The sequence below is a fragment of the Oncorhynchus mykiss genome, chromosome 26 (assembly GCF_013265735.2).
Source record: "Oncorhynchus mykiss isolate Arlee chromosome 26, USDA_OmykA_1.1, whole genome shotgun sequence".
In the NCBI taxonomy this organism is placed as follows: Eukaryota; Metazoa; Chordata; class Actinopteri; order Salmoniformes; family Salmonidae; genus Oncorhynchus; species Oncorhynchus mykiss.
In genome coordinates this window covers 17,760,581-17,773,839 of record NC_048590.1, presented here as the reverse complement: position 1 = coordinate 17,773,839, position 13,259 = coordinate 17,760,581, and the positions used below count along the sequence as shown (strand labels likewise).

At 41.9% G+C, this 13,259-nt stretch overlaps 2 protein-coding genes across 8 annotated transcripts; both read left to right on the top strand.

Moving 5' to 3' along the window:
• Positions 1–1,710: 1,710 nt before the first annotated feature.
• On the top strand, positions 1,711–6,147 carry LOC110506323 (zinc finger protein 408). Of its 7 annotated transcripts, none has more exons than XM_021585867.2 (5): positions 1,711–1,729; positions 3,215–3,435; positions 3,533–3,600; positions 3,739–4,007; positions 4,150–6,147. In XM_021585867.2, exons 2-5 carry the CDS (start codon positions 3,223–3,225, stop codon positions 6,060–6,062), a joined length of 2,463 nt encoding a protein of 820 aa, XP_021441542.2. In that variant the 5' UTR covers positions 1,711–1,729; positions 3,215–3,222; the 3' UTR covers positions 6,063–6,147. The 7 variants fall into 7 exon arrangements, with proteins under 7 accessions (XP_021441542.2, XP_021441541.2, XP_036819097.1 ...); XM_021585866.2 differs by lacking the exon at positions 1,711–1,729 and adding an exon at positions 1,800–1,932; XM_036963202.1 differs by lacking the exon at positions 1,711–1,729 and adding an exon at positions 1,889–1,932 and having other exon boundaries at positions 3,276–3,435.
• Positions 6,148–7,195: 1,048 nt separating this feature from the next.
• LOC100136077 (prothrombin) lies at positions 7,196–13,178 on the top strand. Its single transcript, NM_001124384.2, is given in 14 exon segments — positions 7,196–7,335; positions 7,505–7,665; positions 7,851–7,875; positions 8,191–8,262; positions 9,576–9,681; positions 9,775–9,908; positions 10,088–10,396; positions 10,535–10,645; positions 10,752–10,878; positions 11,802–11,969; positions 12,141–12,314; positions 12,426–12,604; positions 12,776–12,846; positions 12,948–13,178. Coding segments are annotated over 14 exon segments (1,869 nt in total). The 5' UTR covers positions 7,196–7,259; the 3' UTR covers positions 13,104–13,178.
• Positions 13,179–13,259: the final 81 nt, after the last annotated feature.

Genomic DNA, 13,259 nt, shown 5'->3' with positions numbered 1-13,259 from the left:
TGTGATTTTCTGGATTTTTTTCATCTTTTTAAGTGGGAGAATTTGCACAATTGGTGGCTGACTAAATACTTTTTTGCCCCACTGTACTAGTGAAAAGTGAATTGCAAAACATAGTAAGGAGGTTTGTGGATTCAACTTACCATCCAGGGGAAGAAACCAGAGGACTTGTCCTGTGACATCACTTCACCCTGGTAAGGACCGAAGAGTGCCCCACCTGGGAATGTCTTTGTCTACGCAGTACACATCCACCTCACTGCCTTCCTGAATGACCTCAATGCCACTAGGGATAGTAAGGGCGGCACGGTTTGGGACAACCCACTGGCACAGGGGTGTGAGGCACAAATACTGGAGGGCCATGTGTGGGGCATTCATCAATAAAATTGTCTTTGCACTTGTCACAAACTGTCCATTGATAGGCCTAGTGGCATTGGGAAATGTATCAAAGTATCAGAACAAATGAAACAGTAAAACACAGTTCAGCTGCTCTTAGTCATAGTCTAAGGCTCTTAGTGCGAGTCTGTGTGTAAAGGCACTGGACGGAAATATCTAATAATCACACCAGAAGTAACATTTTTGGTGTCTTTCAATGGTGAAAAGCAAGTGGTCGACTTTCAATCTCTGGTTGGCTCCTTGTCTCAAAGGACTCAATGTCTTTTATTTCACTAGAAGATTATAGCATATCAAAATTCAATCAAATCTAATTGTATTTGTCACATGCGCCGAATACAACAGGTGTAGACAGTGAAATGCTTAGTTATACAAGCCCTTAACCAACATGCAGCTTTAATAAATGAATAAATCTTTGTTTTTACTTAACACTTATTTTTCTTAAAGAGCAGCAGTAAAATAACAGTAGTGAAGCTATATACAGAGGGTACCAGTACAGAGTCAATGTGCAGGGGCACAGGTTAGTTGAGGTAATATGTATGCAGGTAGAAGTAAAGTGACTATGCAATCTCTGGATGAGCGTCAAATGTTTTATTCGATTTTTCTTACTGCACCTGATTAGCATCCATTTATTCAACTAACCTGCAAAGATGGGCTATCAAGGCAACAGATATCAAAACAGACTAGGCTATATGAAAACCAGTGGAGGCTGCTAAGGGGAGGACGACTCATAATAATGGCTGGAATGGAATGGTTTTCATGTGTTCGATTCCTTTCACTCCATTTCAGCCATTATACTCTATTTCAGGCACATGTTACGAGCCGTCCTTCCCTCAGCAGCCTCCACTGATCAAAACAGCAGATCATTGATTAGTAGAAGATAGAACACGTAGATACTACTAGGCTATCCAGCAGATCCAACCCGCTTGCTTACAGCTGCACTAGGGTCAGCTTTCTGTGTAGATTAAGACACATCAGAGCCAAAACGTACCTCAATCCAGGGATGAGGAATGTGTTGTACTCTGAATTGTTCCATTATCCCAACTGTTACACTGAGACGATTGAACAACTGCTATTTGATCTTCTCTGTGTAACAGTTGGGATAATGGGACAATTCGGAAGTTCAATGTATTTATCATCCCTGGTTTGGGTTACGTTTTGCGAGCCATATCTCGCGCCGGCTCCGCTGTTATTTTAGCAGTCGTTCAATCATCTCGGTGTAACAGTTGGGATAATGGAGTACAACACATTTCTCATCGCTGGATTTGAGGTACATTTTCGGAGCCGGCGCTGTGTCTTAATTTACACAGGAAGACTGTCCGACGCTAGCCTGTCTGCAGCTGTAAGCAATCCGCTGGCTACTAGGCCAAATTGATTCATATTACTACTTGGTGCATAGTTCTGCTTCTGTTGAATGGTCCTGGATGCCAAGTGACTCTGCCATAAGTGCATAGGTCCCCAGACTCCCCACCTCAGCATACCATGTCAAGTCTGTTGGTAGAAAAAGCATAATATAATGGCAGTTCATGAATACAAGTGGATCAGGTAATACAATTAGTCCTAGTATTTAAAATAAACTCGACATTAAATTTCAGTCTGGCAATGGCAAAACCATAAATGGGACAACGGCACTTGCTCTACGAGATAACGTACATGAGTTCCTATTGCCGCTGACAAATATATGTTGAAGTTGGAAAAAAAACTAAAGCAGCAAGGTACGATAGCTAAAGATCCATGACTATATCTGGCTTTTTAACCATTCTAATTAGAATAAATATAGCATTTAAGATGTGGGTCAAATGACATATTTCCTGTCGGAATGTTTCGATAGAAAGGAACTTGAGGATTTCCGGATTCTGTCCTCGGCTGGAGAACGATGATTTTCCCGGAGTTTTCAAATGGAAAAAACGAATGATACAAATTGGCCAAGACCCTGTGGAAATCCTGAGTTAGTTGAAATATTTTCGTGTTATTGCCGCGAATCGAACGTCTTGTTGAAATATGTTTGATATCCTAATCGTAGTATCATGTTCACACTGTCGTCGACTGGTTAGCCAGACAACAACAATGTAGCATGCAAGGTAGCAAAAACAGGTGCTTGAGTTTGTTAGTTAGCATCATCAGTGCCACCGAGAACAAATAAAAAAAGCTTTAACGTTCGTTATTAATTAGCTATCAAGCTAAATAACCACTGTTTCTAGAGTTCTGATATATACTCAAGCCTGCTCGAGCTAACGTTAGCTACTGAAAGCATAGCTTGCTAGCTCGCCAGTTAATAGTTGGCTTGTGCTTCTTCACAATAATTGGCTGCCTGTTTCACAATTCATTGACACACTTACTCACGGTCCCTTGTCGACGTGTACTGTTTCCAGTTAAGCAGGCCAACTTTTGTTAGTGAGAACATTCTGTTAACGTTGGCTAATGGTTTTGACAGGGGCTTACATTAGCACTGAGATGTGTTGCCTTGTCGGCGCATGTACACATAAGTTGTCACGACAAAGCTTGCCACCCGCCAGGTCCACGCAATCACGTATGCATGTCACATACAATTATTGATCAACGATGGCCATAAAGCTCAGCTAGCTATATTCCTATGGTATATACATTGTATATGTGGCTACTGTTTCGTATACAGTACTGTCACATTATACAAGTACTGTATCAATGACAGCTTGAAACACAAATCAAGGAGATACTTCCAATGTAGCTAGTCATTGTAAATGACATCCAAAACGTGCATTTTTTTGTGTGCCATTGTAAGCTAGTCATTGTAAACGACGTTCAAAACATTTGCATTTTTAAGAGTCTCTACATTTTGTGGCTACAGAGAGTAGGATGGACTCTCTGGGTATGAGGGGCCCATCCCTAAACCAGGACTTCCTACACAGTGTGCTGAATGCTGTTCCTCGTGGACTGACAGTGGGCCCCTCTCTAGCAAATGATGGCCAGTTGGGGCTCTGGTGTGTAGGACATGCACTGCAGAAAGGGATGCTTCTGGGTGTGGAAAACCAAAGCAACACCTTTGACCAAAGTGAAGACTTTACAGAGGTGTGTATCAGAGTGGTTGTGATGGCGGAGGCACGCACTTGCTCAAGTTTCTATAATATTGCAAGTGTATTGAATGTAACACATTTGTTGTCGTCAGAGCTTGATGGAAGAAGCATATCATACGATAATCAAGGGGCATCTTTGGGACAGGTGCTATTGGATTAGGTAGGTGTCTCTAGGTAAAGAAGAATAACACAATGTTTTTTGTTGTTGTTGTAGCGCTCAGCAGTATCAAACACATTAACATTACTGTCACGTTTAATTTGGTCATTGGGAGAGAGAAACCCTCTTTGTTTTATGCAGATTTGCCTGCAATGCAAGGAGAAAGGATGAACAGAATGTTACTGTTCATGAGGTGGATGGAAGTCTCTGTCTAAGGGCCTACAAAGACATCAACCCAGGGACAGAACTTCTGCTTTGGAGTTTCCTAGCTGATCCTCCGGAACACGATGGAAGCCAAGGAGGGCCACTAATAACACCAGGCAAACCTCGCAAACAAGTTACACCTCGCAAGTCCAGGGAGGATAGATCCCCAGGTGTAAACTTCATGGAGCAAGAGCTCAAGCTTACAGGTAAGCCTGACACCCACATTCTTAATACACACTAACTAATAAATATTTTTACTAATAAGGATGATGTTATGAAATGATGACATTTTATATTTGGATAGTTGTTTCCGAAATGTTACGTGGAAGATGTTTGTATGTCTTACAGAGCCTGAGGAGCACACTGAAGATTCAGACATGTCAACTTCTCCACTGGGGTCGATGGTGGCGGAGGAGAAAAGCCAGGCTGGAATCAAAAGGACCAAACCTCTTATCTACAAAATGAAAAAGAGAGGTGTGAGAGACTCTCATTCCAGGGGTGATAAAACAATGGAACAGAATGGAGAAGTTGACTCAGGCAAAATAATAAAAACAGAAAGTTTCATTCCAGAACTAACCAATGTGCCATGCTCTAATGAGGACAAACTTGTGAGTCCTGCAGACGAGCCTCCAAAGAGCAGTGCAGAACCAGGTAATGTGGTAAGAAATCCCCAGGAGGAACAGGGGCCACAGGTGGTCAGGGCCAGTTGCAGACTGGCTGCTAAACCCAGGAAGGTGCATTCATTAGTCAGCTGCATCCACAAGCGTCTTCAAGGGTGCAAAAATAGGTATCTGGATCGTCAAGTGACATTGGAGGTTACGTCCAGAGTTGGTGATGAAAATGGACAAGCTTGCCAAGAAACAGACATAAAAGATAGAGAAAATATAAGTGCAGGTGAAATCCCAAAGGATAGTGACAAAGGGACAGCTCCAGACCTCTTTAACATCAGGGAAAGGCGGTATACATGTGACGAGTGTGACAAGAGTTTCTTTCAGCTCTGTCACCTGAAGAAGCACAAATTCACTCACTCGGACCTAAAGCCTTACTTATGCACAGAGTGTGGTAAGAATTACAGCTCTCAAGAGAACTTCAGGGCCCACCTTCTGATGCATAAGGGAGAGAGGCCATTCAAGTGCCAGCAGTGTGACAAGAGCTATGGCCTGAAACGGGATCTGAAGGAGCATGAAGTTCTTCATACAGGAGAGAGGCCTTTTGTCTGCGATATCTGTGGGAAGGCTTTTGCCCGCCGGCCTTCATTACGTATTCATAGAGAGGCCCACCGCGCCAAGGAAGAAAATTACCATGCTCCTAAGCTCAAGTGCCCTGTCTGCGATAAAGAACTGGCCAATTCGGGCTCCCTTAGGAATCACATGCGCTTGCACACAGGAGAACGGCCTTATGCCTGTCCCCACTGCAGTAAGACATTCCGACAGCGGGGGAACCTTTTGGGGCATCTACGCATCCACACAGGGGAAAAGCCTTACAAGTGTAACCATTGTAATCAGTACTTCTCACAGGTGCCTGAACTCCGCAGACACCTCATATCACACACAGGGGAAGTCTACCTCTGCCCTATATGTGGCAAAGCCTTGCGGGACCCCCACACCTTGCGGGCCCACGAACGTTTACACACAGGGGAGAGACCTCACAAGTGTGAGGTGTGTGGGAAGGCCTACACCATGGCCACCAAGCTACGCCGGCACATGAAGTCCCACCTAGAGGAGAAGCCCTACAAATGTCAGGCATGTGGTGCTGGCTACACGCTAATGCAGAGCTTGGTTCGCCACCAGCTCTCCCATAAAAAGAGAGACGATCGGACATCTGGGGAGCTAGCTGACGCTCTGGCAGCTCTGGAGTCTAGCCACTCTGCCCCTGCTAGAGGCAGACCTAGAAAGACCCCTCGCAAGACAGAGGTCAAGCCATGGGTTGATGTCACTGAAGAGAACATGGAGAGTCAGACAGTAGTGTATGTTCAGGCCATCGAAGACTTAGCCATGCCTAACTCAGGGGAGGTTGTTGTCAGCACCTATGACTCGTATCATGATAATGCCATATCTTCTGTGGTAATAGAGGAAGGGTTGGAACAGGATTTGGGCCAGATCCAGCTAAATGAGAATGTCATTGAGATAGTTGTCTCAGATTCTAATGATAAGTGCATTGTGGTAAGGGAGCACAAAACACACAGCAACCTGGTGATTCTACAGGAAGAGGATGGACTGAGCTCTGTGGCAGAGACAATAGAGATAGAAACAGGAGTTTAAAACTGCAAGTCACACCGTTTTGCTTTCTGATGCTGTTTTTATTTTTTAAAATCTTCAAATAAAACCAAGAATGTGAAGAAAAAAATGTTGTTTTGCCTGCTAGATGTACTTTACCTAAAATAAGACAATAAGCAGTACTTAGTAGGAAAATACATTTGTCATGAATATAAAACATGTTATCACCATCAGGATACTCCATTTAGATTACTGGAGAAGGGAGCCATAATTGTCAACGAGTTAAAGATATCAGCAAATATTGACTCACATCTATCTTGGATCTTGCCTAGCCACTATCTACAGCAAATGTTATTTTCAAGGACTGTACTAAAACTACCTGCCCCTGTATTTTAGGAAATATCTTAATGGTTACAAAGAGAAATCCTCATGAATAGTTTTCTTTTTTATCTGACTAAAATATATTTGATGTCTAAGAGAATGTTTATGAAGGCTTTTTAAATAGCTTTACTGTATTTTAATACACTGTTGTAAATATGGTCCATCAACAAGACGATCATTATTGTTGAAGACTCCAATTAAAATGGAGAAGAACCTCTGTGGTGGCTTTACAACAGTTGTATGTGTTTTTGAACACGACTTTGACCATTCACTCTTTATCCAATGCGTCATTCAATATTTGGGTGCAAATATTTAGATGGTTGGGACAGTCCGAGACTGAATCAGCAAATATTCTGGTTTGGAGCAACTTTACTGTGTGTTTGCTATGCTTGTCTATGCAGCACACACTATCATATTCTAAATTAGCAAATGGCAGTATTTAAAAGGTTGATTTATTGTGTGTGTTTTTGACATGGCCTTTGTCTTTATCATTTGATATTCCTCTTGTAATGACTTAATAGCAAACATTTTTTTTATAAAGTAATCCATGAGTAGGCCCTGACAGAAAATAAACCATGGAGAAAGCTATTCTTGACATAGTGTGGAAAGCGTATCCATGGCTATAGGTAATAGTTCAAACTAGTTCAAAACTAATGGAAATACTGAGTGCAATTTTCTGTTGTTGACATGACCCAGGTGGGAGGCGCAGCCCCTAGTCTTAGTACAGTGGTTCAATATTAACCAGGTGGTTCAATGTAACAGAAAGTGGGGGGTTTCAATGAGTACTGGATTTTGAGGGGGTGAGAAGGTTTGGTGATGTCCTAGGTTTTGCAAGGAGTTCTGTCTTAACCATCCGCAACAATGGGTCGAATACCCGCAACTCTCATTTTCACTCTACTATTTTCTTCTACTCTTCAGATCACCCTTTGTGAAAATGGTAAGATACCAGTTATTTACCAGCCCTGAAAGCTTAAAAGCAAGCTTCAAAATATCGATATTCTGAAAATGTATACTCCTTAAATTGTTACTCCTTGATGTGAATTAGGCTATTTGTCAGTTATAATTTCACTAAACAATAGGTTGAGTTATCAAATATTTGTTTATAGTATTTCTTAACAGCAAGGAGGCCTCACAGGTTTTTATCCGTGCTAAACGGGCAAATTCCTTCCTTGAGGAGTTGAAACCTGGGAACTTGGAACGGGAGTGCATCGAGGAGATCTGTGACCATGAAGAAGCCCGTGAAGTCTTTGAAAAGCCTGACAAGACGGTGAGAATGTCTGGCTTGTTCGATTGAAGTATCATGCAAAGCACATTAATATTCACCTTGGTATACTGGTAACTAAATCATGAGCTTTCTGTTTACCTGGGTAACACTATGTTTATTTGTGTAATAAAGTATGATTATAGTATTTCTCCCCAAATAACTGTCTAAATTGATCTTTCTTAATTTAGAAAGCCTTTTGGACCACCTATTTGGGTAAGTATTTGTTTTTTATTCGTTATTACGTGTGTTTTCTATCAAAACCTTATCCATGGAATATGCAATCATCAGAACACCCAATGTAAATAGATGGTATTGAACCAGAACAAAGTGCAACTGAGATGTGAGTCGACTTGTTTGAGGAACAGGCTTTAGCCCCCGTGTCGGTGACCCCACACGTTTTGCTCTTCCCACACATGATATGCTCTTTATGCTTAAAATACAAACATTAATATCGGCTTTGGCAATTATAAGCAAGTAGAGTCAAGTATTTCCTCATGTTTTCTAATTCTTGCTCTGTCTTCTTCACAGCTTGCAAAGGCACTTCACTGCTGAGAGCCAAGGACAGTATAAAAAAATTGAGAGGGTGTATTGATGCCAGTGGTAATAATTATGGCCTGATTACACTGCACATTTCAAATACAGTGACTTGCGAAAATATTCACCCCCTTTTGTATTTTTCCTATTTTGTTGCCTTACAATCTGGAATTCAAATAGATTTTTGGGGGGTTTGTATAATTTGATTTACACAACATTGCCTACCACTTTGAAGATACAAAAAAAACAACATTAGCGTGCATAACTATTCACCCCCCCAAAGTCAATACTTTGAAGACCCACCTTTTGCAGCAATTACAGCTGCAAGTCTCTTGGAGTGTCTATAAGCTTGGGCACATCTAGCCACTGGAATTTTTGCCCATTCTTCAAGGCAAAACTGCTGCAGCTCCTTCAAGTTGGATGGGTTCTGCTGGTGCACAGCAATCTTTAAGTCATACCACAGATTCTCAATTGGATTTAGGTCTGGGCTTTGACTAGGCCATTCCAAGACATTTAAATGTTTCCCCTTAAACCAACCGAGTGTTGCTTTAGCAAAATGCTTAGGGTCATTGTCCTGCTGGAAGGTGAACCTCCGTCTCAGTCTCAAATCTCTGGAAGACTGAAACAGGTTTCCCTCAAGAATTACCATGTATTTAGCGCCATCCTAAAACTCTGACCAGTTTCCCAGTCCCTGCCGATGAAAAACATCCCCACATGGTGTTCTCGGGCTGATGAGAGGTGTTGGGTTTCCACCAGACATAGCGTTTTCCTTGATGGCCAAAAAGCTCAATTTTAGTCATATCTGACCCGAGTACCTTCTTCCATATGTTTAGGGAGTCTCCCACATGCCTTTTGGTGAACACCAAACGTGTTTGCTTATTTTATTTTTTAAGAAAAGGCATTTTTTTCTGGCCACTCTTCCGTAAAAGCCCAGCTCTGTGGAGTGTACGGCTTAAAGTGGTCCTATGGACAGACACTCCAATCTCCACTGTGGAGCTTTGCAGCTCCTTCATGGTTATCTTTGGTCTTTTTGTTGCCTCTCTGATAAATGCCCTCCTTGCCTATTTTTATTGTTATTTTTTTTCATTTCACTTCACCAATTTGGACTATTTAGTGTATGTCCATTACATTAAATAAAAATATAAATATATTTATGTTACAGGTTGTAATTCAACAAAATAGGTGAAAGGCCAAGGGGGATGAATAATTTTGCAAGCCACTGTACGTCAATGATTGATTGATTGACTGAATGTTAATGTTTGTGTTGAAATCAGCTAAAAAGTGTGAGGAATCTACCAGGAAAATGTTATAATGTAAAGATAAATTTTTTGAGCAGGACATCCTGTTTCTCAAATATTATGTGGGCCTGCGTCTTACAGGAGAGTGCTCAGTGGGCAATGGTGTGAACTACAACGGTACCATCTCCACTACTTCCTCAGGAAAAACATGCCAGTACTGGCGCAGTAACTTCCCACACAGAATTACGTATGTATTATTGACCCCATAACATGAGGAACGTAATTTCAAAGTTGTTCCATTCATGATGTGTTGTTGCTGAGGGGTAACATCTCTTCTTAGGGAGTTCAATTCTTCGCTGGATGAGACCCTGTATGAGAACTATTGCAGGAACCCAGACAAAACTCCTGAAGGACCTTGGTGCTTCACCAGGGATCCCACAGTCAGGAGAGAGCAATGCACCGTCCCAAAATGTGGTATGATTTCACTACTTGCATAATAACCAACATTTGGTTACATGTTGTTGCTGAGCTAGGTGTACTTTTACACTGACAATCGGTGGTTTATATGCCTCCTTGTTCAACAACAAAGTGCAGAGCATGTTGCTTGTTGCAATATGTCTTAGTGGTCCTCTATTGTGATTGTTCCCTTACAGGTGAGCCTTGGGTACCCCCAAAAGTAGCTGCTACAGTGGATAGGAAAGCCAAGTACACTAAGAAGGACTGCCTGGCCAACAATGGCTTGGATTATACAGGTGATCTCTCAGTTACCATGAATGGCAAAACGTGTCTGCCTTGGGCCTCCCCAAAGGCATTGGCACTCAGCAAAGGAAAGAATTTCATCCCAGAGGTCAAACTTGTGATGAACCACTGTAGAAACCCTGACGGAGATATGGAGGGACCCTGGTGCTATGTGGACCAGCATGGAAATACCACTGTGGACTACTGTGACCTTGAGATGTGTGGTGAGCTGTTTCAACACTTTTTCTCGTTTTAAATGATTAACTTAAAATATTAGGACACTGGGGGGAGGGGGGAAAGGATATCTGACAAGTATCATAAATGCTCTTTACTGTGAGTGCTGGACTGTTGTTCTCTTTCAGATGACCCAATAGATAACTATGAGGAGGCGGCTGGCGGAAGGGAAAGAACAACACTCTCTGGGCCCAGACAATCCTTCTTCAGCCCTCAGAGCTTTGGCAGTGGAGAGCTGGGTAAGTAGTATAATTTTGGTTAGGATTTATTTTTTATTTTTTTACATAAAGTGTAAGGTACGGCAAACAGAGGAGTAAAGAGTCTATTTCATGACTTTGTTTTCAGTGTGCGGAGAGCGACCCATGTTTGAGAAGATAAGTAAGAAGGATGGTAGAGAGCAAGAACTGATTGACTCCTACCAAGGAGGCCGTATTGTTAAAGGGATTGACGCAGAAGTGGCCAGTGCACCATGGTAATGAAATTAATAGATATTCAAAACACCACATGTATTCTATTGCATTTACGTAGGACCGGCACTCAGGATCATGGTCGTCATGTTTGACCATATACACGGTGGGTGCGGGAAAGGAAGTTATCTGTGTGTCTGTCATTTAGAGGATGTGTTTTGGGGTTGTCGATGCATTGCCCAATTTAAAAGAATGGAGTGGCTACAGATCTGACTTTTCTGCACCTTTCTTCCAGACAGCCAAGGGCCCCCGAAGCTTTTGCACATGCAAGGTTCTCTACTTTGCACACAGTCTCTGTTCTACTCATAGACAACAGGGCTACTCTGGCGAATGGTGCCCGTTTTAATAAAGTTAGATCAAAGCTGAATCGATGTCTTCAAGATCACATAATGATGGTAGCCTATTCTACATAGCATAACCAAATATAATAGCACAGTAACGTTACTCTAAGACAAAAAAACACCACCTGATTTATTTTGATATTTTAGGATGATTGCGATCAAATTGTATTTTTTTCCTCATGTGGCCAAAACTCAAAAGCGCACCACTAGGCAAAATATGTGCTTTGATTGAAACACGACACAGGTTGGCTATACTACAGTTCGTTAACACCATCTGCTCTAAAATACACTCACTGTACATTAATTCAAAATAACACTGTAGGCTTCTTTGAAACGATAGCCTAAAACTCAAGAAGATCTAAATGCTTATCCCCATGAATCTGATTGAGATGAAATGGTTGGTATGCAGATGCTGCATGGACGTTTCACCAGTAAAACCTGAATAATTATCATTTCACGATTGACCGTGAGAAATGCACAAGGCCGGAAAAGTCAGATCCGCAGCCTCGGCCTAAAAAGAAAGGCACAGATGTAATTTGGCAGAAGAAAATGATGATACCTGTTATTCATGGATGCTTTGATGGTAGGCAGGTGATGTTGTACAAGAAAAGCCCACAGGAGCTGCTGTGTGGGGCCAGTCTAATCAGTGATGAGTGGATCCTCACTGCAGCCCACTGCATCCTCTATCCACCATGGAACAAAAACTTCACCATTAATGACATCCTGGTCCGCCTTGGCAAACATAACAGAGCTAAGTGAGTGGCCATCTCCTATTTTCCCATTTTATATTTATTAAACAAGCGACACGCATTGACTTTTGCACAGTTCAACAGTGAACTATGACATGCCATAAGACTTAAGACAAAACAATAATATAGCCATAGCAAAATATTCTTGGCTCATACCGTATTTCAACCTAATCCCAGGTTTGAGAAGGGCACAGAGAAGATTGTGGCTATTGATGAGATAATTGTCCACCCCAAGTACAACTGGAAGGAGAACCTGAACCGGGACATTGCTCTGCTGCACATGAGGAGGCCCATTACTTTCACAGATGAGATTCATCCTGTCTGTCTACCAACCAAGCAGGTTGCTAAGACGTAAGAGAGTTTAACGTAGCTAGCAGTAATGATTAAATATGAATTATTAACATTTCTGAGCTTTTTCCCTTACTAGCAATGGTAGCATCTTTTTTTGATTTCTCCTTCAAGACTGATGTTTGCTGGCTATAAAGGCCGTGTGACAGGCTGGGGGAACCTATATGAGACATGGAGTTCCTCCCCCAAGTCTCTACCCACAGTTCTCCAGCAGATCCATCTACCCATCGTTGAACAGGATATCTGCAGAGACTCTACCTCTATCCGCATCACTGACAATATGTTCTGTGCTGGTGAGTAGCAGTTCTCAGCTCTTATCTCAGTGTGGTAATTGCTGTATATTGCAGCTCAAGTCCATCCAATATGTTAATCAAAAGTTAATTGGTGACTTGATAAACAATTTGGTGAATCACAGGTGTTACCATTAGTATGATGCTTCCTCACAATGCCAATGTACTTTTCAGGCTTCAAACCAGAGGAACAGAAAACTGGTGACGCTTGTGAAGGGGACAGCGGTGGTCCCTTTGTCATGAAGGTATACAACTAGAGAAACACAAACTTCACTCATTAAATGTCTTGCATATCCCCCACTTTATTTGATATACTCATGAGAATGACTTATATCCTCATTCACAGAGCCCAGATGACAACCGTTGGTACCAGATCGGCATTGTGTCCTGGGGAGAAGGATGTGACAGGGATGGGAAATATGGATTCTACACCCATCTTTTCCGTATGAGACGGTGGATGAAGAAAGTTATTGACAAAACAGGCGGCGATGACGATGATTGATTGTTATTTCTTCTCATTTTTCTCTACATGCAAAGGAAACTGATGTAATATTGGAAATAAACATGCGTTCCTGATCATGATCTTCTTGTTATTACTCGTAGACTCAGCAATAATACTTTTTACAGAAATTAATCAAAACTAAATTCAGATCTGAGA

Coding starts and splice junctions, on each gene's coding strand:
- LOC110506323 (XM_021585863.2), top strand. CDS start 2,299: ATGATACAAATTGGCCAAGACCCTGTGGAAATCCTGA. Junction 3,436..3,532: donor AAAGTGAAGACTTTACAGAG/GTGTGTATCAGA, acceptor TGTTGTCGTCAG/AGCTTGATGGAAGAAGCATA. Junction 3,601..3,738: donor GACAGGTGCTATTGGATTAG/GTAGGTGTCTCT, acceptor TGTTTTATGCAG/ATTTGCCTGCAATGCAAGGA.